At 43.8% G+C, this 24458-nt stretch overlaps 1 protein-coding gene across 1 annotated transcript in view; it reads left to right on the top strand.

The window, feature by feature from the left end:
• Positions 1-14368, top strand: part of Frmd4b (FERM domain containing 4B) — a 189310-nt gene extending 174942 nt beyond the window's left edge. Inside the window, 6 exon segments of the mRNA XM_040737352.1 lie at positions 420-484; positions 486-568; positions 2475-2594; positions 4266-5071; positions 8429-8561; positions 12749-14368. Coding sequence (XP_040593286.1) covers positions 420-484; positions 486-568; positions 2475-2594; positions 4266-5071; positions 8429-8561; positions 12749-12869 — 1328 coding nt within the window. The 3' untranslated portion in view covers positions 12870-14368.
• Positions 14369-24458: the final 10090 nt, after the last annotated feature.

Here is a 24458-nt window from a genome sequence, read left to right as displayed (position 1 = left end):
TGGAACTAGTAGTTAGTCTCAAGCTTGTAGAAATCCACCTGCCTCTACCTCACAAGTGCTGGGCTTAAAAACATGTATCACCACACCTGGCAAATTGCAGATTGTCTTTAATAAAAGGTTTTTAAAGTGACACTGTCACCCATTGCACCTGAGTGATTTTCTTACTCAGAGTGGTCATTGTGAGTTGAGGAAAAAGTGGTTCAGACTTCAATATTTCTTTTTTTTTTTTTCTTTTTTTGCATACCAATCATAAGGCTTAACTTTACAAAATGTAAGCATTCCTACTACATAGCCCTACAAATAGAGTCTAGAGAAAAACTGTTGTTCATCTGATCTGCCAATTTCTTTGTGAAAGACTGACAGGCTACTCATTTACTGATTCGCTCATCTTTATCCATTTGCTTTTCGACTCACTTTAGCCAATGACTCCTTCACTCTTGCTGGGCAGCGACCAAGTTCAGTACCTCATTCTCCAAGAATTCTGCCCCCCCAAGTCTCTTGGCATCGAGCGAATCCACTTTAGAAAATCCTCCATCAATGACCAGTTCATGGACACCAGGCAGTCCAGGTGAGCGGTTCTCGTCTTAAGGTTGATGCCTTGAAACCAAGAAGTCCCTTCTCTAAAACAGGGACTCATTTTTCTTGCTTATTACTTATCCCTTTAGACAATATCCTAATAGGAAACTGAGGCAAAGACAATAATCCAGAGGTTTGTTGTTGAGAGTGAGTGAGAGTTTTCTTTTTGTTTTTGTTGTTTTTGTTTTTTGAGACAGGGTTTCTCTACGTAGCCTTGGCTATCCTGGAACTTACTCTGTAGACCAGGCTGGCCTCAAACTCACAGAGTGAGCCTCCTGAGTGCTGGGATTAAAGGCACCCAGAGGGTGTTTTCTTAACAGGGCTTTTTAAAAAGCCCTTGACTCTTTAACATCTAATTGAGATTAGGGAATGATGTTAGCCCGAGCTAAGCGACCTATGAAAAAGCTTGTGGCTTCAAGAGGTTGGAGGCCATGGTCACCTGGCCCCTTCCTTATGGGTCTGTGGTTCGGGGAGCACTGTAATGGGAGTATGTGGTAGAACAGAGTGCCCATCTTGGGGTGACTCAGAATCAGAGAGAGACAGAAAGTGGCCGATTCTAATTTCCCCTTCCAGGAGATGCCCTTGATGACCCTAACTTCATCCCACTTGTCTCAGGCCCCGAAGTTTCCATCACTTTCTAGTAACCCCACAAGCTAAAAGCCAAGTTTTCAACCCATGCATCCCTGGGAGGGTTTCAAGTCGAATTCTAGCAGGCCTAGGACTCCACAGTTTAATTTTATAACCTCGGATCTAAAGCAACTTTCAACGTGAGGACTGTTTACATAAATTACCATAAAACCACATGGTAGAATGAGTATGAGTGACATTGTAGAGTCCCAAATAGTGATTTGTGCCTATAAGTGTAGCATTACGAGGTTGAAGAAGGAAGGATTACTATAAGTTTGTGGCTAGCCTGAAGGCTAGCCCAGGCTACCAACAGAGATCCAGTCCTCAAAATTAAAAAAAAAAATTAACGAAGTAACTGACAATAAAATTTTTAAAAGTATAAACAAAATTAAGCAGCACAAAAATGGTATATGCAACTTCAATTTTTAAGTACTTATTGAAAATACAAAGTATAAAAGTATAGATGTTTGTAAGTATATATGTGTGTGTATGTATATATATATATATATGTATACACACAGGAAAAGTATATGAAAAAATTTTATGTTATATGTGGCCTCACTTTGTGAATACCCAAATCTTTGTCTTTGTGTTTCTGAGCTGTAATGCACTTTGTTTGCGTTCACAGGAAGTAGACAGTTCTTTGGGAAGTTTCCTTCTGAGCAGTGGGGAGCTGCTACCAGGATCTGTGTGTGCTAATTGTGTGTTATGGCGCCAGTATTATGCCTTCCCCTTAGGCAGTTATGTTCTTAGAATTCTGGGAAGTAGAAAAACATGATTTAAAAATGATACACTTTAGTCAAATTCCAATGGATAACAACTTTGGACCAACTTAGCCACCAAGAGCTGACTTTTTAAGAAATTATTTTTAAGAAATTGGAGGGAACAGGCCAAAAGCAATAATATCTAGTGATGTCTGAAAGCTACATTGAGTTTTGTTGGGACACAGTCACGCCTGCTCTTCTATACTGTGTATGTGTCCAACCTCAGATCCTTTCTACTAGACTTGAAAGAAGGGCTTGAAGAACCTCACTGTAGTAGCTCTCAGTCTACGCTATTGAACATCTTCTTATTGGCTGTGTGCATGACTCCAAAGAGTCAGACCACATGTGCTTCCACTAAAAGTCATCCAGGACCCCTCAGGATGGGGTCACCTACAGAGACCCCTCTTCCATCCTTCTCCCATGCTCTCCTTCCAGGTCTTTCTAGTAAGTTTCATATGTAGCAAGTTTGCCAGGAGTCATCATTTTTTCAACTCCTTCTAATTGCAGAGAAATGCTGTCCACCCACAGCAGCCCTTACAAAACGCTGGAGAGGCGGCCCCAAGGAGGACGGAGCATGCCCACCACACCTGTCCTGACTCGGAACGCCTACAGCAGCAGCCACCTGGAGTAAGAGCTCCCTTTCTGCTGCTTCAGTGCCATCAGCTTTGACTTGAGTGTTTGTCTCGCTTTTGTTGCCCTTTTAAATCTTTTAAAGTGACTTTCTACTTGCCAGTAGCCCTGACTCATTCCAACCCACACTTCCCGCTAACTTACAGTTTGTAATTTGTGAGTAAACACCATGTACTTGATTCCTCCAGGTACATACTGGATTTTTAGTACTTTAATTTCCCTGACTAGATATTACCATTCATCATTCATTATTAAGGTGGAGAATAAGTGCAGTGGATTTTTAAAGTATTTGTGGAGTTCTGTGCAGAAAGTCTTATCTTCTCTTATTTTTTAAAAGATACTATTTATTTAGCAACACCATTTCATACAGTCCAGGCTGGCCTTGAACTCACTATGTCGCCAAAAATGACCTTGTACTCCTCACCTTCCTGCTTCCACCACCTCAGCACTGGGGTACAGACATGCACCACAGACATGCACCACAGACATACACCACATGTGGTGCCAACGTCCAAAACCAGGGCTTCATGCCTGCCAGGCAAGCACTACCAACTGAGCTGTATGTTCAACCCATAAATGCTTTTTACCCATGCTATTTTAGTTAGTACCCACAGCAAACCTGTTATGAAGTGGGTGTTAGGTACCACTTTCATCTCATTTTACAAACACAGGAGCAGAACTGGGAGAAGTATCTTGCCTAACTCTTACAGCTGATGAATAGCCAGCCAAACTGTGGTCAGCACCAGAATCTCTAATATAGGCTCAGGTTCCACTCCACCTTGCCTCTCTTCTATACTTAAGTAACCTAACCCTATGTGAGAAGAGAGGAGCCTCCAAAGACCTGTTGGTGGGCATCTTCCAGCTTTAACTCAGGCTGCACACCAGTATGCATGCATGCATGTATATATGTATGTATGTACATACATATGTATGTGTATCTTCCCTAGCCTCAAAAATGATTTGGCTTGCACAATAACAGAACCCGATTCCTCCCTTATAAAAAACTATAATAAGTACTTCGGTGTGAACCAGTGTGTGTGTGAACAGGTGAACTCTGTTGCGTGCTCAGACTTGGAAACCTGCAAAGTCCAAGTGAATTTAGAAGTTATCAATCTATTCAGCATGTTCTCTTCTCTGTGTTGCATGTGTTCCTCGATGTGCATGTGTGTGGGTGTTCATATGCATGACAGTCCATGTATGTGGAGCCCAGATGTCAGCATAGGGTACCTTTCTCCATCATTCTCCACGTTTTTTTTTCCAAGACTGGTTTCTTTGTGTAACAGACCTGGCTGTCCTGAAACTCACTTTGTAGACCAGGCATGGCCTTGAGCTCACTAAGATCCACCTGGCTCTGGCTCCCAAGTACTGGATTAAAGGCATTTACTGTCATTGTGCCACAACCTTATTTTTTGAAATAAGGTCTCCCATTAAACCCTAAACTCACCAATTATGCTAGATCACGCCTCAGGGATCTGCCTGTCACCACCTCCCTAGCGTTGAGATTACAGGAAGCAGGTGTGTCTTTTTTACATGGGTTCTGTAGTAAGTTTTCATGCTCACACAGCAAGCACTCTGCTACAGAGCCGTCCCCCCCCAGCCCTCAGCCTAGTGTTCCTTTTGCTTCCTTGGGTCTTTCAATTGTACTCATGTCCCCTTCTCTTCCCTCAGACCCGACTCTTCATCTCAGCACTGCCGCCAGCGGAGCGGAAGCCTGGAGTCCCAGTCCCACCTGCTCTCTGAGATGGACAGTGACAAGCCATTTTTCACCCTCTCCAAATCCCAAAGAAGCAGTAGCACTGAGATCCTCGACGATGGGTCTTCCTACACCAGTCAGTCAAGCTCCGAGTATTACTGTGTGACACCTGCTTCCGGCCCTTACTACACCACCCAGACTCTGGACACCCGAGCCAGGGGTAGGAGAAGGTCCAAGAAACAGAATGTTTCTACCTCCAATTCAGGAAGCATGCCCAACCTAGCACAAAAGGATACTTTGAGAAATGGTGTCTACTCAAAGGGTCAGGATCCTTCTGGTTACTATATCGCCGGATATACTCCATATGCGGAGTGTGACTTGTATTACAGTGGTGGCTATGTCTATGAGAATGACACCGAGGGACAGTACAGTGTCAATCCTTCTTACCGATCCTCTGCTCACTACGGATACGACCGACAGAGGGACTACAGCAGGTCTTTCCATGAAGATGAGGTAGACCGCGTACCCCATAACCCTTATGCAACTCTCCGGCTGCCAAGGAAGGCTGCCGTGAAATCTGAGCACATCACCAAAAACATCCACAAGGCCTTAGTTGCTGAGCACCTGCGTGGCTGGTACCAGAGGGCTTCTGGGCAAAAGGATCAGGGGCACAGCCCACAGACTAGCTTTGACTCAGACAGGGGATCACAGAGGTGCCTGGGATTTCCGGGGCTGCAGGTGCCCTGTTCTCCAAGCAGTCGAGCATCCTCCTACTCTTCAGGTAAGATGGCTGGGGAGTCACATCACCCCTGGGGCCACTATCTATCATGATCCCAAACCATTCCTGTCTAAGGTCATGAGATTGGTCCCCAAGGTCATTAAGAGCAGTCACCATTCAGTGGATCCATAGCACCAACTGCCGACTTGGACAGTGCTCTGCGGCTTTCACAGAGCATGAGAGTCTGATGAAGCCATTTGTAGATTCAAGCCTAGCAAACACAGGCCGAGTACCTAGTCTGTGTGCTGTCCTGTGTTGGCACTTTTACCAGCTGTGTCGTCATCTGTGTCTTACGCCGGTAGCCACACCTCTTGCATGTAGTTTCATGGTTGGAGTTTGACACTCTGAAAGAATAAAGAAGCACATGAGCTGAGTTGAGGGCATTAAGGATCATGCGTCCCTTTTCGTTGACAGCCAAGATGAGATCCATTCCAAGATTGAATATTCATGTGCCTGTCTGCATAAGTAATTATGCAGTGATTTCAGTAATTCTGATAGGTATTTGTCAAGTATTTTCCTACTTACTTTCTCTATCTTATCTCAGGATGTGCTCTCCTGAATTGCTAATGTAAGGAATTTGAGGGACTGGGTGCTTGCCTGGAGGGCTTGAAAACCTGATTCCATGACCAACATCATTGGCCAAAACCCCAGGAATTTTTGTAGATGATTTTCGATCATCAACAGTGTTCCCTTTTTAACCTTTAGATGGGGTTGGGCCACGCCCTCTGCTCACATTTGCAGAGCACCTGCTGCACACCCTAACCTGTTCTCAGTAATTTAGGTAGAGAAGTAGGAGCTGAGGAGCCGGCTGCCTGTCATGATGAGAACTCAGTACTAAAGCAATGTCTGGCCTCCCTGAGTTCAGGTGCTAGTCAACAGCTGAAGGAATGTATGAAAATTAAGTAAGCTTCAGATTTGAGAGGTTTGCTGCCTCCCTTAAACATATGTGGGAATTTCCAAGCCTGAGGAACAGTAGGGTGAACTGTACCTTTAAGATTCATAAGTTAGCTGACAACAGACATTGCCATGGAGACTTCTGTTTGGGTTCCACTTTGTTCCTATTTCCAGGACTTTGGACTTCTGCTAGGACTATCCCACCTATGACGACATCTAACACCAGAAAGTGGCTCCTGTCATTATTTCCTGTGGTTTATAGCTCTGACCTGGAGGGTGCCTGTCTTGCTCTCAAAGTTCAGGGTGAAGTTTGAAAAGCTTTCACAGATCACACCTGTCAACAAGAATAAAGGCAAAGAAAGTCTTATGGATGGCTTTGGGTCGGGGGGGGGGCGCGACACGGGACACTACACACCCAAGGAAACCCAGGTGTGATTCAGAACCCTGTCTCAGCTGTTGGCTTTGTATCTAGGGCAAGGGTGAGAACGGAGGTCATACTTCCTGGTTCTAACGTGGTGTCAGCTCTGCTGACAGTACCACAGAGAGCACTCCTCCCCCTAAGCCCCCCTTGGCGGTTTAAGATAGGATCGTACAGTGTGTCCTGGGCTGGCCTCAAGTTCACAGGGCCTCTCCCTTGCCTGTCCTACCACACCTGTCTGCCCTTTACAAAGAATTAAATGGATGAAATCAAGGCTTCCTGAAATCCCTTCTGGAATGTTCCTCATTCCTGCCTAACTTTATAGCTTTAGAGATGTGTGTCTACAGGCACACGTCATTCACACAGAGAGCTACATTTCCTGTCTCTGGTTAGTCATATTTGGCACCACCTGAAGGCTTCGTGGTGACTCAGTTTCAGCAGGGATGGTAGGCACCTTTTCTTGGCAGCAATCTGTGCCAGGATGCTCTGCTTTTTAATGTGAGCAGCAGTGTTGTAGGGTGGGCGCTGTTGTTCTGTTTGTTATTCTTATTTTGCAGTTAAGATGACTCTGATTTAGAGTTTGAATGACTCTGCTTAAGCTCTAGGCTGGCAGGTAACTAAATGGGGCTTCTGTTCCAGCTCAAACAGTGTAACCCCAAAGCCTCAGGACCTTTACTTAGCACCCAGTCTTGGAAACCCACCGGGAGGACCCCTACATCAGTGGGTGAAAATTATGTGGCATTATGAATATATTCCATATATTGAATATATATGTTATTTATTATGTTATATATGTTATTTAATATATATTCAATACTCAATACATATTGAGTATATTATTGTATTCCAAATGCACAGATGCATTTTGAAGTGTGTCTGTCTGTGGTGATTGCAAGTGGTTTGTGGGTATGGAAAGAGGTCAGTAGCTGGGAGCAGATAATGGAGAACAAGGAAGAACATGGTGGGGACTGTCTTTGTGAGACTTGGATATGCACAAGGCCATAGGGCCACCTGCATAGCCCAGGCGTGAAGCAGGACAGGTTTTACAGAGAGAACAGCAGAAACCAGTGACAGGCTTTCAATAGAGCTCTGCTTCAAAATGATGCCCGTGTCCTCTCCTGGTTCCACCCTTTTGCAAAACTAGTCTCTTCCTCCTGCTGCTGGCTTCTCTCCCCACCCCCACTGCTTTTGATTCAACAACCGAAAATGTCCTGTCGTGCCAGTGGTCAGGGTTGTTGCATTTGGCAGTGGAGTCTTAACAAGTCACGGGCTGAATGCTCTGCCTCCCCAACCTCTACTTACTCTCAGGTACCATCTGCCCTGATAGCTGACACCCCTGTGACAAGAGTCTCTCCTCTTTTTTTTTAAGATTTTTATTTTTATTTATTATGTATACAACACTCTGTTTCCATGTATGCCTACAGGCCAGAAGAGGGCACCAGATCTCATTACAGGTGGTTGTGAGCCACCATGTGGTTACTGGGACTTGAGCTCAGGACCTCTGGAAGAGCAGCCAGTGCTCTTAACCTCTGAGCCATCTCTCCAGCCCCCAAGATTCTCTCCCTTTATAACAATCCCCTCCCTTTTTCTTCTGAGCTACTTTAAAATTGTGTACTTGAAAATGTTTTGTCCTTCCCTCCGTCTACTGTTAATAATAATACTTAGCATGTATGATTCTTGATTCCACACTAGGTTAAAGGTGTTCATGGTTACCTTTAGTCGTGGTGATGCAACCACACTGAGTATACCTGTTATTATTCTCTCCACACACAAGGAAACAGCCTTGAAAAGGGTAAGATACTGGCCCAAGGTCATTCAGTCTCTAAGCCAACAAATTACATTGACTGCAAATTCTGGCTCAAATAGGAGTCTGTTTCAGTGGTAGAACAGGGGCAAGGCCTGGACCGGTCCCCAACACCGGCAAATACAAAAGCAACATGGGCCCTTCTTCTCTCTACTCCACGCACGCCTGACTGTGAAGCAACCTGAACAGATGTCCCTTGAAGTATTTCATCTAATGTACTCTCTCTTCCCATTCTTATTTCTAGTGTCTTCTACAAATGCTTCTGGGAACTGGAGGACCCAATTAACCGTGGGGCTGTCTGAATACGAAAACCCAGTGCATTCTCCCTACACCAGCTGCTATGGCAGCATCTACAATCCCTTACCCTCTCCAAGCAGGTGAGGAAGTACTGACCAGATTCTAGAATCTTAGTTCTCTGCAAAGATACCTGGCTCCTACACTTAAGTCTCAGTGTGAAGAGATATAACACAGGGTGTGGTCAAGAGCCTACAGGCCGAACCCAACAGCCACCTCATTCAGTAAATAATGTTTCATTGGAAAATGGCCATGCTCATTATTCCACATGTTAGCCGTGTGTGTGCTCACACTCTGAGGACAAAGCTAAATGGCTTTGACAAACAGCAAATGGCCAGCAAAGCCAAAAATGCAGCTGCACTCGGAAAGTTTGCTGAGTTTCTGAACTCATCCAAGTTCCGTCCTGTCTTTACATCTGTATGCATTAAAGTCTCAGGCCCACAGCTGGGCTTCTCTTTTTCTTCCATTTTAAGAGTGTCTTTAAAACTGTGTTGTGGGTAAGGTCCACTTAAGTCTTCTCTGGGAAAGAGAAAACCTGCAGGCAAAATACCTCTCCCCTGGTTAAGCGCTTTGTGCTAAAGTCCAGCCAACAGTTGGTCAGTTAGGTTTCACCACTTGGTGTCCTTTTGTGTTCACTAAGACACGTGGACACAGCCAGCTGTCCTGTTTGTCTTTTAAAATAGTTCTTTGTAAACAGAAAAGGGAATTCACACGCACAACACCGTCCAGTGCGACTAAAACCTCACCCGCTTCTCCCCAAGTGAGCGTGTAACTCCCCTGACACAGATGACAGAAGCTGGATAGAGCAAATGATTATCAACTCACCTCAGGTCTATTAAAGTGCTTCAAACAGATCGGAATAAAGCTTAACAAGGGCCCCCAGAATCACAAACTTAGAATTACACAGTTGCAATTTTGGGGCAGAGGAGGAATTAGCTTCATTCCTTCCTCTTACCCCAACAGTCCACACCCACAATGCCGTGAAGACAAGCATTGTCTGGGTTCTTTTTGGTTGTTGCTGAAAATTTGATCTTATTTAAGTCCCATTGGCGCTTCTGGTGAAGGAGACGTAGGGTGATTACGGCTTGTACAGTGTCTGTGCTAGCAGACCTGGCAAGTTAGCAGCTCCCTACAGAGTCAGTTGGTGTTCCAGGCTAAATGAAGTACTTGGTCCCCCAATCCTTGTTTTTCTTCCCCGCATTCCACCAGAGTTTTTCTTGGCTTGAAATATGAAGCCAATTGTCTCAACTCCACAAAGGGTGTGCTCAAAATAGACACGGTGGAACTGTACTTCACAGGATGCTAGAGGGCTAGGGCTTGTATAAATAATGCTTTAAAATGAGTTTGCAGCAGGAACCGAAAGTTTGAGCTGAACCCTTTCAACACGGCTCTCATCAGTTTGGCTAATAGATTGTATCTCTCCTTTCTGCTGAGACAGTGTACACCAGGGTGCGCTTATCATTAACTCTGCTCTCATTGAATCCAGGAAGCACTAGACACTCTGAGAAGAAGATCTGTTCCTACCAAGTCTGCCTGTGTATTTCAGACCAAGACGGCTGAGTAGAGGAGGCCAGGGTCAGAGGGGACATAGTGTGCAGGAAATTGGAAGTTATTTAAAACTCCATTGTGGTGTGGGTGGTGTGCACACTCACTGTAGAGAAAACATGAAAAGTAACAAAGGACTAGAAAAGATAACAGTGGAGCCATAAACCTACCAACCAGAGACAGTGTTGCTAACATTTGACACATTTCTCCATAACCCTCTGTCCATTTGAAGATGCTCATAATGATACAGTAAATACAGTTTTGCACCTTTTGTTACATATGAAATTACACATCTCATTTTAAAACTTTAGTAACTTAAAAATTCAAACCTATGTTGTGAAACTTTTTTTGTTGGTTTGTTTGTTTTGGTTTTTCAAGACAGGGTTTCTTTGTATAGCCATGGCTGTCCCAGAACTTACTATGTAGACCAGGCTGGCCTCAAACTCAGAGATCCTCCTGTCTCAGCCTCCGGAATGCTGGAATTAAAGATGTGCATCACCTTTTATGTGGCTATCATTAAACATTTTAAACCTTACATATATACCTAGTTATTAAACACATGATGCTTTATCCAAGAGCTCCATATTGTTGAACAACTATTAGCCTTTTTCTTAGTAGTGATATTAATTTATCCTGTGTGATGTGTTTGCCTGCATTTCAGACCACCTCCTCAGGATTCATCCCCAAAGTACAGTTAATACTTCAAACTGAAAAGTGTGATCATTAAATTCCCTATTTTCAGAAGAATGGGAACTTTGGCACCCAAGGGTTCACAGAAGTACATACCTGTCTTATGTAGGATTTTAAAAACTGTGATACAATCTGGTCATTTTAAGTGAATTTACTAACAAGCCAAACACAACAATAATAATTCCTAAAACTTCAGAAATTTGCCTCAAGATTGCATGACACATTTTTTTATGGAAACTTGTTTTTAAAGCTGACATAGTGATTCATACTCTTGGGAGGCGAAGGCAGGAGGATTGCTGCAAACTTGTGGGCAGTCTGGGTTACATAATGATTTTTAGGTCAGTCTGCACTATAAAGTGAGACTCTTGTCTCAGACACACACACACACACACACAGCAAGCCAATCAACAAAAAACACAATGTTTAAAATCAGAGACAGAATACATACACTGTTGTAATTAACCCTATTTTGTACAATTAATACATTGTGTTAATAAAAGTAAGAGACAAAATAAATTTCATGATGCAGGGGAAAAAACTCTAGTCCACACTAAAGTCCGAAAACGCTCAGCAGCATACAAGTGGATTTTTTTTTAATGAGCTGAATGTTATTTATAGAAAGCTAGTAGTTTGTATTGGCAACTTTTTTCCTAGTTTGGTTTGGTAAACTTGGCACTGGTGGACTGCCCAAAGCAGCCAGGCAGAAGTCTCTTGTGTTAGAAGTATCTCAGAAGGGGCAGCTTTGAGCTTTCCAGCTACAGTTTTCAGATGAACGTGTTTTCTTTCACTTCCTGTCTCCCTCTTCCCTTCCTCTTCCTGTCTAACTTTCCCCATCACTAGGCACAATCGAGGCCCTCTGTTGCAGAGAATGGCTGTGGCTCCCGAAGTGAGATCAGTGCTAAGCTCTGTCTTGCTCAGTGTAGCCAGCGGGAGTAAGTACATTGCTCCAGTCTGCCTGTTGCTTCTGCACAGCAGGATTTTCGCCCTTCCTGCCTGCGGTGTGAGGTTGTGAAATTTGACTTTGCTTTGATGTTTCCTGAAAACACTAAAAATCCTGAATTTACACAGTATCCATTCCCAAAGCTTTCTTTCCAAGGTTTTTTTTTTTTTTAACTCAGCTTTACTAAAAGATTTTGGAATTGAAAACAGAAGCCTACTAACTATCTAACCTCTTTTAACCTACTGTTAAAAAACATGGTTTGCTTAACTGAAGCGTTTGTATAATAGACTGTGCTTGTTTGAATACACCGTCCAAACATGTGTTTCTATTTTTTTTTTTTTGGCCTGGCATTGTTCAGAATAAAATGCCTATATGATGCCATTTCCTGGGTCAGTGACAATTCATATTTGCCATATAACCCCTCAGAACATGATGTATATTCCAAGGTATCCCTGCTAACTTTAAGTATTTTTCTTGCCCTTGAATAAAACATGAAATTTATTCTCTTAATTTGAAAAGTTGTCAAAATATGGCTTTTTTAAAGTTAAAATATGATTCATTAACAAATTAAGAAGCAAACAAAAAAAAACAAATTAAGACGCAACCGTGTGTCACAGATTCACTTTTTAATTGTTATTAATAAGGAAACCAGCTATGGCGCTTCAAAGGGAATTCAAAACAATAAAAGAGAGTGAGCGTTAGGATAAGATTATTAAATTACACACCAAGCCAGTCAGTGTCAAAATGGGGCAATAAACTGTAACCCATAATATTTTCTGCTGCAAAGGATACATTTGTATTTCTCCCCAATAAATGCCTTCAAGTTAACATGTAACTTAATACCTTCTGGGCCCTAATCAGTAGTAAATGAAAGTTAAACAAAGGTAGAACTTTCCTGAGAGTTCAACAATCTTTTATGTGTGTGCTAGACAATGCTCTACTGTGCTCTGGAAAGAATATACACTCTTTGCCTCCTGTCTTCGGTTCTGGAAAGTTTTTTTTTTCCTAACAGTGCTTCCTTCTAACCTGTTGAGCTGTTTGTTCTGAGGGAGTAAAATAGATGCAGATAGTAATTTTCTTGGTTCCCCTTACCAGACAGTACGCAGAGACCACTCCGCTGGACGGTACAGATGGAAACCAGCTGGAAGACAACCTGGAGAGTGGCGAGCAGAGACTCTTTTGGCACGAAGACTCCAAGCCTGGAACATTAGTCTGAATGCAGTTGGACCTCCTGACCAAGCACTGCGCATTCTCACACTAGTGTGCCTTGCAAAGTGTGTTCGTCTCCTAGAAGGCTTTAGAAACAAAAGGCATCAAAGGGGGAAGAGAAGACTTCTGTGGTTTGGAAGTGAATCACACACTAAGCCCCACAAAGCCCGGGATGAGGACTTGCCTTTCAAACTCTAGGCACTAACCCATCACTAAGTCTGATCCCTTTGTGGAATTCCTGTCAAGAGAACCAACATGAAGCCTTGACACACAGCGAGTTCTTAGGAAGGGGAATAACAATTGTCAAAGGCAAGCCTTGAAACTGGGGACATGTTTGAGGAGTTTGTCCCACGGAAAGGAGGATGGGAGTTTAAGCACAGTTCAGAATGCTGAGAGAGGAAACCCAGAAGCTCCCGAGTCATGGCTCCCCATGACAAGGTTTGAACTCATGAGCTGACAGAAAACACACTGTTTCTACAAACAGATGGCAATTTAGGCAGTATTGGAAACTTACTTGAAGAGAAGTTAGATTTTCATGAAGTTCTGAATGAGTGTAAATGTTTTAAGATGTCTTCGTAAGCACCATAAATAAGGACTCTAGTCATTCTGATTGCTATAGCAACCCACACCATAACTTGATTGTAGCCCAGCTAGAGGAAGTCACTGGCCAGCTCTGCTTGGAGAATGTTCTTAAGGTACATATCACCAATCCCTGTTGTGCTTCCCAACACTGAATTCGCAGACTGGTGACTCTCCACCTTGCCTGTCATTTGAAATGGTCGGCTTGAGATGGAAAGAGTGTGGAACCACAGGTCTGAAAAGAAGGTTCCCTGATGATAAGAGGAAGGACCCCAGAGGACAAAGCCAACCCACATCATCGTAGATGAATCGTGTGCCTTAACGTGGTGAACAGTAGAAAGTGAAACCTCCAGTTTGAACTCCAGAAGTAAATCTGTCACCCGGTGACAAAACAAGATTGGCATAAAGAGAATTTACTCCAAGCTGCAGGAGATTGAATCATGAGGCTTAAACTACCTCCTACCCCTTCTGGAGGAACACATTAGCTAGGTTTGTTGTTCGTAGGATTTTGCTTGCTTTTAGGGCAGCCTTGATCTTCGTCTCTTTATTCAGCTTCCAAATCCCATGAAAGGTGCTTCCTTTTCCCTCCCTTTTATATGAGTTTCTTGTTCATATTGTGAATAGAAACATTTCTCAACAGCTTTTCTGGGACAGTTTTCTACTTGTATTCCAAAGCATGTAATATATACATAAAGATGCTTTGTTAAACTGGTCCTTAGTCATTTGTATCATTAGAAATGAAGTCTGGGGAAATTTTTTTGGAAAAAAAGACACAAGTAAAAAAATAATAATAACTTATTCCTTTTTGCATATTTGTATAGCCTTCTGGAATTGGAAATAGCCTTTTGCATATACTTTCATCGTTTTGACTTTTTGAGACCTGTTATTTTTTTACATAGGTCAATAAACTGAGAGTGTACTACTGAACATGAGTTTGAGTGCTTGCATTTATGTTTGGGGTGCACAAGAGACAGTTTGAAGTGCTCTAAGAAGGAAATCAAATTCATTTACTATTACAATGCTTTATTGATTCCAAGATACATGGTTTTTTAATATATACATCTGAAAATAGGGTTCGTATATTCATGAGTTCCTAATGAAATTGACTGTGGTTGGGTTTTTGTTTTCAGTTTAGCTGGGTTTTGTTTTTATTTCTTTCTTAGTGATGCATAAAATGTTGTTTCATTCTGTTATTTCAGTGTGGGCCTGAACCTAGGTCCTTGCACACACCAGGCAGATTCTCTACTATTGCAGTAGACCCCAGACCACTGCTGTGCCTTCCCCTAAGTTTGGGGTTAATCACTTCACTGAGAATGACTAATGAGAATTTTTAGGTTTTAGTGACTGGTAATGAGTAATTTATCTTCATTTTAAAAACAAGCCCTTTAAACTGAAGAAAACATCTCAGGTTCCTTCTTATCCTCTTTATTGGAGAGAGCTGGGATAGAAATGAACTGGAGGGAAAACTCAAATGAGGGTTTCTGTGCCTGAAGCCTACATGAAAATCCCCCTTTACTGCTCAAACATGTGCTTAGAATCACAAGCAGAACCTTCAAAGAGAAAAAGGACCAGGCTTCTTCATAGGAGAAAAAGTTTCAAGAATAGAGGTGCAGTGGTCTGCCATGGGATCACATCTGCATTTTGTAGAAACTGCTCACTCAAAAACAAAACTGATCAAGGCAAATTTTCAACATGTAAACATTGTCTTTTTATTACAAAAATATCCCACACTCACAGCGAGCATTTGAAACACAGAGAATCATGTCCTGCAAGTGTTACTCGCCAGAATGCAATTGTTAATCTGTTACATTAGTTTGCAGTTCTTTTTTTCTTTCTTGCATTTTTTGTTCTGTTTTGTTTCATTTAGGCAGGGTTTTTCTGTGTAACAGCTCTGGCTGTCTTGGAACTCCCTTTGTAGCCCAGACTTAACTCAAACTTGCAGAGATCAGCCTGGCTCTGCCTCCCCAGTGCTGGGATTAAAGGCGTGCAACACCACCACCTGGCTTCTTTTTTCTTTTAAGAAAAAAAAGGTTAAATGTTGTGTATGTGTACATCTGCATATGTGTATGTGCACAAGGGGGTAGCTGCCCACAGAGGACAGAAGAAGGTGGCAGATCCCCAGGAGCTGGAGTCATAAGCAGTGCACGTGCGCCCAGCCAGTGTGCATGCTAGATGGGAACCCAGGTCCTGTGGAAGAGTAACAGAGCACTCTGTGATGGATCAGATGAGAAACGCCCCCTATAGGTATGTTTATTTGAACATGTGCTTCCCTATTGGTGGTACTACATGGGGAAATTATGGAACCTTTAGGAGGCAGAGCCTAACTGGAGGAAGTTAAGTCACTGGAGGAGGGATTTACAGCCTCTCCCTACCTCCTCTCCCCCCTCCCTCTCTTTGCTTCCTGTGTGTAGTTGAAAATGTAACCAGCCAGCTTCCTGCTTCTGATGGCATGCTATGCCTTCCCACCACATGAACTCCAGATCTGGAATTGCAGGATAAAATACCTTAAGTTGCTTTTGTTCATGGTATTTCGTCACAGCAACAGGAAAGTCACCGATATACTCTTTAACATCTCTTTAACACCTTAGCTTGGAACCTTTTATGTCCCTGCAATTTTTTTTAGCCTAGCACTGTATTACAAGTATTTCCCTTCCATATTATTATATGCATATAATGGCCTAACATATCTTGGGCCTCACTATCAGTGCATATTTATCTGCCTCACAAATATGCACATTTTGGGCTGGATAGATGACTCGGTGGTTAAGAGTACTGTTTGCTCTTCTAAAAGGCCTGGGATCGATTCCTAGCATCCACATGGCAGCTCACAACCATCTGTAACTCCAGTCCCAGGGGATCCAGCACCCACTTTTGGCTTGAATATGCACATGGTTCACAGACAGTCCCATACACATAAAAATAAATAAGCAAATATGCATATTTTATACAATAGATTTAAAAAGTACACTTGCCTCCTTGGATGTTAGTATTTTGTTCTATATTTGAAAAATTCAAATTTTGCCTTTGTACTCATGAACTAACATGCAATAAGCAATAAAAATTACAGAATCATTTTAAGCTGTTAGTTAGGACAGTTCTTAGGATCAGAAGTTTCCTAATATTGAACCTTAGAGAGTTGTCAGTATTGGAATAATGCTTTTGATTAAGTTTCCACTATGTTGTGCTATAGTGTATCTCAAACTATCAATGGTAAAATACTGGTTTTTAAATTTTCCAATATATTGTGAAACTATAGATTAGTAAGGTAAAATAAACCGAATTGTATGAGAAAATTAATTCAAAAAGTAAATTCCTAGTTGGTTAATAGAGATCCAGATATACACTGGTGTTTATTGTTAGCTTTGGCAGATGAGAAGTTACTCCATCACCAGGCACCCTGGTGCATGCCTCCAGTCCCTGCAGCTGAGGCAGCTTTGGCAGAGGACACCTTTAACCCAGGAGACTAGCATGGGAAAAATGATGAGACTTTGTCTCAAAAACAAACACCTCCCCAGTAAAGTCACTGTCTGGATACTGACTTGCCCTGAGTTCCCACACTGCAGTTTGCAGACTGTATTCTGAATAGCACTGACCTGGATATAAACGTCCAAGCTCCATCCATGCTTCTTAATAAGGTAAGCCACTCACTGTCCTTTATAATCTTACAGTCCATGAAGACAGCACCCACTTCCGCAGAAAGAAAACACTCAGGCTGGAGAGATGGCTCAGAGGTTAAGAACACTGGCTGCTCTTCTAGAGGTCCTGAGTTCAATTCCCAGAAACCACTTGGTGGCTCACAACCATCTATAGTGAGATCTGGTGCCCTCTTCTGGCCTGCAGGCATGCATGGAGTGTTGTACACATAATAAATAAATAAAATCTTTTTTTTAAAAAAATCTGAAGATTTAAGTAATACATTTAAAAAGAAAGAAAACACTTTCAGACACAAACCCTGAAGGTAATGAAACACCTCCCCTTTCGGCTCAGTGTGCCAGAGAGGGTTGGGGATGGGTGCACCTCAGCTGACAGAGTACTTGCCTACCATGAAGAGTTTTAGATTCCATGCCCAGTAGTTTATAAACGGGGCATGGTGGTGGGACATACCCACAATCCCTGCACTTGGGAAGTAGAGGCAGAAGGAACAGGAGGGAACTCAGTCATCAGCTACACAGTGAGCTTGAGGTCAACTTGATTAAGACACTGTCAAATAAATAAATAAATAAATAAATAAATAAATAAATAAATAAATAAAAATTTGGAAGCTCCCCTTCTCCTCTGTTTTAACCCTCTTGTCCCTCCTCTGGAACCCCCAGGTCTTTTCTTCTGCTCTGCCTGCCTCCTAGCCCCACTCATCTGCCTAGGGATAGAAAGAGGGATGTGGAAAGGGGCTTGAACCTTCTCACTGCTAGTTGGACATGAGACAGGCTGGCATGTATATGAGCTTTATGTGCATTTCCTCATTTAGTCCTCACCACAGGCTAGTGAGGTGCACTGAATCTCTCCACGTCATAATAAGGAACCTGGCACTGGAGAAAGTTAAGAAATACATCCTGACTGGTCAAACTCCATGTTCTAAGCTACTGAAAGTTCCTAACACAAGAAGCCAAAACCTGTAATGTTTTTTAAAAGACTTATTATTTAGTGTGTGTGTGTGTGTGTGTGTGTGTGCATGCACGCGAATATGCCTGAGTATATGTATGTATACCACATACATGCAGGTGCCTTTGGAGGCCAGCAGAGGGTGTTAAATTCCTGGAGTTGCACTTACAGGCTATTGTGAGTACCCTCATGTGCTTGCTGGAAACTAAAACCAGGCCTCTATAAGAGGAGACAGACTGTGCTCTTAACCACTGAGCCTTCTCTCCAACCCCCCTCCCCAGAACCTGAGGCTTATTGAGCACCAACCTGAAGCCACGAGTAAAACAGTCCAGACTATGAATCCTTGCTTTCTACACAATGTTAACGAAAATACTATATGAAATCTCATTTTGGTGCCCCCGCATAGAGGCTTGTACCTACAATCCCAGCCCACAGGACACTAAAACAAGAAGACTACAAATTGAAGGCCAGCTTAGGCTAAGTGGTGAGACACACCGCCCCCCCAAAAAAAGAAAGAAAAGAAAAAGAAAACATACTTTTAATGGATTGATGAAAATTGTGTGATACATTCTAAGCCCAGCTCTCATGATTAATAAACCTAAATTGCATTTGCCAATGACAAAAAGCAGAATGAGACCTGTGTGCAAGCACAGATCATGATAACCTGTAACTAGGGTGTCACCAAATCTCGGCTGGCTTCTCACGAGGCTTCTTTATTAAAAGCCAAATGAGTCCATCCATAGACCAAATCCACTTCTGTGTGTGTGTGTGTGTGTGTGTGTGTGTGTGTTTCAAGACAGGCTTTCTCTGTGTAGCTTTGGAGTCTGTCCTAGAACTTGCTTTGTAGACCAGGCTGGCATCCAACTCACAGAGATCTACCTGCCTCTGCCTCCCAAGTGCTGGGTTTAAAGACATTCACCACCACTGCCCAAATCCACTTCTTCAATTTTTCTTTTTTTTTTCTCTTTTTGTTTTTTTGCTTTTCAAGACAGGGTTTCTCTTTATTGCTTTGGAGGTTGTCCTGGAACTCACTCGTAGACCAGGCTGGCCTCTGTCTCCCCAGTGCCAGGATTAATAAGCGTGCGCCACCCACGCCCGGCTACTTCTTCAGTTTTTCTAGTTGATAAAGTCTCTTGCTCCAATACATGCAGACTTGTTATAAGCATCGATAAGCACGAACTAAGTAGTGATTAGTAGCCCTGAAACTGCATATTGATCCTTACCGTGTTGATGATTCAGGGGCAGTACCGTAATATGAAATATGGTGTACTCTTTATGGAGTTGCTGAGAAGCCACCTGGGAAGTCAGCCCTGTGTGTCTGGGCACTCACAAAGAAGGAGTGATCTAAGATTAGACTCCAAGCAGAATCTTAGTGCACCACAAAAACACCCTTAAAACACCCTCACCCTCTTCCTCCTTCATGGAGCCAGTAAAAGAATCTGACTTGCTGGCAGGAGAAAATGGGAAACAAGTAGGAGACCTGCTCTGGTGCACTTGCCTGGCATTGGCCTTTGCATGCAAACACACACACACAGCATCACTCCATTCCTCTGTTTCAGGTGTAGCCTTGGCAAGAACAGTGACCTGGGACTGGGAGGAGAGCAGGATTGACCCAGTTAGGCATTTTCAGAGCCTTTTCTTCAATGCTAACCATTCACAAAGCACCCAAAGCTAAAGAAGCCTGTGAGTGTCAAGTACAGCTGTGCTGGCCCCTGTGGAGCACTGGGGAAGTATGTGTGCATGTTTTAGATTCCCCCAGTGGTTGGGAAATTTGACGGAAGTTGTAGAATATTATTTGAATAGGCAAAGATGTGTTACATTTGTTTATGCTGCATTTGTTTCATTATGAAAAGATGTGTTGTATTTGTTTCACCTTGCCTGCCTAAGGCACCTGATTGGTCTAATAAAAGCTGAACCTTCAATAGCTAGGAAGGAGAGGGATAGGCGGGGCTGGTGGGCAGAGAGAATAAATAGGAGGAGGACTCTAGGCTTGAGAGAGGAAAAGAACGAGGGAAGAAATGGGAGAAGGAGGAGGAGAGAGCGGGGGAGACACCCAGGCCCAGAAGCAATAAGAATCAGTGTGAGTAAGATATACAGAAGTAAGAAAAGTAAAAGGCTCTGAGATGAAAGGTAGATAAAGAGAAACAGTTTAATATAAGTTCAAAGAGCTAGGCAGAAGAGAGCTAAGCTAGGCAGAGCATTCAAAACTAATAATGTCTCTGTGTCATGATTTGGAGCCGGTTGATGGCCTAAAGAAAATTTATGCTGGAGAGGATGTGGAGAGAGGGGAACACTCCTCCACTGCTGGTGTGAATGCCACTCATACAGCCACTTTGGAAATCAGTATGGAGATTTCTCAGGAAAATGGGAATCAGTATACCACAAGACCCAGCAACTCCATTCTTAGGCATATATCCAAAAGATGCACATTCATACAACAAGGACGTCTGTTCCACTATGTTCATAGCAGCATTATTTGTAATAGCCAGATACTGGAAGCAACCTAGATGCCCCAAAACTAAAGATTGGATAGAGAAAACATGGTACATTTACACAATGGAGTACTATTCAGCAGGAAAAAACAATGGAATCTTGAAATTTGCAGGCAAATGCATGGCACTAGAAGAAACCATCCTGAGTGAGGTAACCCAGTCACAAATGGTACACTGTTCTTGCCAAGGCTACACCTGAAACAGAGGAATGGAGTGATGCTGTGTGGTGTGTACTCATTCATATATGGATTTTAGACTTAAATCAGGGGAGTGCCAGCCTATAATCCCACTGCCAGAGAGTCTGGGAAACAGAACCCTCATCCAGCGTCTGATGGAAGCAGAGGCAGACACCCACAACTAAACACTGAAGTGAACTTCTGGAATCCAGTGACAGACAGGGAGGCCTGATGGGCAAAGGAGTTAAGACTGGGCTGGTTTAACCCACAGAAACAGTTGACCTGAACAAGGGGGGAGCTCTTGGACACCAGATTGATGGTTGCGTGGACAGCATGGGACTGACCCAGACCCTCTGAGTGTGGGTGTCAGTGAGGAGGCCTAGGTAATCTATGGGGCCTTGGGTAGTATTTATCCCTGGCATACAAATGGACTTTGAGTGCTCATCCCACAATGAGGGCTGCTCTCTCAGCCTGGACTCTTGTTGGAGGAGCTTAGGCCCTGCCCTGGATGAAATGACAGACTCTAGAGATCCTCCATGGAGGGCCTCATCCTCCCTGGGGATCGGAGTGGAGATTGGGTGGGGGGCTGAGGGACCTGGTGGGGAGGGCAGGGGAGGAGGGGAGGGAGAATGAGCTGGGTTTGATGTGTGAAACAAGGTTGTTTCTAACTTAAATTTTTAAAAAAAGGAAGAGGAAAAGAAAAATCCTGGTACAAATTGACATTTAGGGACCCAGGAATAATAAGCACAGCAAACTATCCCACCTTGACTGGGCATGGTGATTCTTCGGGGAACCCTGGGCTGTGTACCTAGGAGCAGGTGTCACATCTGGGCACTGTATTCCGCAGCTTAAAACATAGAGGAGAAGAAGGGAAAAATGATAGTGACAGTCAGGCAAAATTGTATGTAATTGGGGGGGAGGGGTGGGAAGCCACCCAACAGCTAACTGGTGTGCCAACTGAATATCCGTGAGTCACAGACCCAGGCAATTGGATGGAATGGGCTGTTTCCCCATAGTCTTCAGTCCCATGAGGGAGAAGTGTAACTGTTTGAATGACTTGATAGGACTGTTGTATGAAGATCAAGGGTGATGAGAGACAATAAAGCAGGGCACGGATGCTAACAGAGATTAGCTGGGTCCCTTTGGAGATGCTGCTGCATCGGGGACATTCCCCAAAGCTGGGAAGCAGCATCTTAGGAACTAAAGGAACATGAGGCCAGCATAGGCTAATACTGAAGCAATCTGGGTAACAGGAAGACTGGACCATGGAGGGAGTGGCTCAGAAAGGTGGCCAAGCCTTTGATTCCATGACCACACAATAAGTAAGTGGTAAAGCCAGAATTTCAGAGCCCTGTGCGTTCGATGCCTCATCTCGCCTCATCTGGTGCTCTGTGGTGACCATGGTGCTGTTTAGAAGGCAGCCAGTTACAGAGCAACTGCTTTAAATGGAAACCAATAAAAAGGAAAAAGAAGGAAGAAAGAGAGGAAAAGGCCGGGAAGAAGGAAGGGCTGGAAAGCATCTCAGCAGGGTGACAATCTCAACCAATGGTCAAGGAGGAAAGCATAGTCCTAATTTGCAGGGGGTGATTTACAAGATAGGCGGTTCAGATGCTCTCCTTGGGTACAATTTGAGAGATTCTTGATGAAGGGTCAGGTAACAACCAGTGATCTGGAATAATCGTCACAAATAATGCAGAGGGAAATGAGCTGCAGCATTTACAACTTGTACCCCAAAGGCTTCTCTTGCACGGAAGGAGCCTCACGCCATCCCATGCCTCTCCTTCCTGTCACAAACACACATACAGACATACACACGTGCACCCCATGTCAGAGAACCCATTCTCCAGCTTGCCCTTTCCTCATTTTCAGAAGGCACAGGCATCCTAAAAAGATCAAATTCTGGGAAATAGCAAAGATCTCATCAGGGATCCCAGGAGCTCCAGGTTGGGAGAGACATCCCAGCCACCCTTCAATTACTGGAGAAGTCTTTCAGGGATTTGATGGTGGTGTCTGGGCAGACAGCACCATCTTCATAAAGTAGTGGTTAGGGATGTGGGCTTTGAAGTCTTGGAGACAGACTATCAGACTTGGAGTCTATCCAAGCCCCACTGCTTGTTGGTTTCTAGAGCTAGCATTAATCTCCTGGGCCTCAGATTCCTCCTTGGTACAGAAATCACAAGGGCACTGTACAGTGTAATGCATTCAACAAACACAGCACAGCATGTAACCAGCAGGTTCTTCCGAAAATACTCTGTGGGAAAGCAATAGGAGATGTTCCATAGTAAACATGATCTAGAAAGTCAAGGTTTCTCTCTCTCTCTCTCTCTCTCTCTCTCTCTCTCTCTCTCTCTCTCTCTGTGTGTGTGTGTGTGTGTGTGTGTGTGTGTGTGTGTGTGTGTGCCCACGAACGTATGTGCTTGTTCCTATGTGTGAATGGGGGCATGTACACGTCATGGTACACTTGCTACAGTGTCCGTGGGAATGCCAGAGGACAACCTCAGGTCCTGTTTGAGAGTAAGGTTCTTGTTTGCCTAGCACTGTTTGTTTATGCAGTGTTAGCCAGCCCATGGACTTCTAGGGAATCTCTGGTCTCTGCCTACTAACTCACTGTAGGACCACTGGGTTACAGATGTGCAGCTCTCTGTGGGACCACTGGGTTACAGAAGTGCAGCTCTCTGTAGGATCACTGGGTTACAGATGTGCAGCTCTCTGTAGGATCACTGGGTTACAGATGTGCAGCTCTCTGTAGGATCACTGGGTTACAGATGTGCAGCTCTCTGTGGGACCACTGGAGTACAGATGTGCAGCCCCATCATTCAGCTTTATGTGGACTTTCAGGATGTAAACTGAAGTCCTGCTGTTAGGGGAATTGCTTTATCCAATGAGTCATCTCCCCAGTCCCAAAGCTGAGGTTTTCAAGGATTTAGGGTGCATTAATTTAGCCACTAAAATGACAATACTGAAATAATCATTACAGCTGAGACTTGATTTATGTCCCCAGCTCCTAGAATTTTTTTTCTTATTTATTCATCACAGTGAAGCCACCATTATTAATCTCAAACCAAAGGTCTCAGAAGCTAGTCTTTTGCCCCAGTGTGTAGTTAGGAAGCACTCAGGGGTGGATTCCAGGTACCACAGTAGAAGAGACAGGCTTTGTGAAGCCGCGAGTTCCTGCAGCCCACAGTCCAAGGAGTAGAAAGACTGTATGTACTAGAGGAATGTGAGGAAGTCGTTTTCCACCGCCTCCTTCCTCCGCTGCCCGGAAAGGCCAGGGCAAAGCACACCCGTGAGAGCTCATGAGTGAATGCCACCTTAAATCAGACGCCCAGGCACCTCCCCCCCCCCCGGCACCGCCCTAGCTCGTGCAGGCTCGGGTCCTGATGTTGGCCCAAAGACAAGTTCCTGCCCTTTCTACACAAGTGGGGCAGAGAGACTTTCAAAAACTACAAGAGGCCAGGTAAATGTTGAAAGGAGTTCTAAGTGCCAGTTCTTTAGAATCTTTTTTTTTCCAGAGCTTTTGAAGGCCTCGTGGGGGCGGGGGGAGGGGAGAAATCAACCAAAGTTTAGGACAAAACCATTCAGTACCAGCAGAGGAAGGGTCCTGTAGATCTGGGATTCTAGGCAAGTGAAAAAGAAGGACATGACTCCCTCCTAGATAGGTATGGTGGAGGAGACGGTTTTACTGTAGATACGAGGGAGAGAACAGCCAGAGGCTTCTGGAAGGGACGAGACTGCACTGGGGGGAGGCGG

This window comes from Mesocricetus auratus, unplaced genomic scaffold, assembly GCF_017639785.1.
Source record: "Mesocricetus auratus isolate SY011 unplaced genomic scaffold, BCM_Maur_2.0 Super-Scaffold_100676, whole genome shotgun sequence".
In the NCBI taxonomy this organism is placed as follows: Eukaryota; Metazoa; Chordata; class Mammalia; order Rodentia; family Cricetidae; genus Mesocricetus; species Mesocricetus auratus.
Note: the sequence above shows the minus strand (reverse complement) of the source record. Positions and strands in the feature narration are given on the sequence as shown.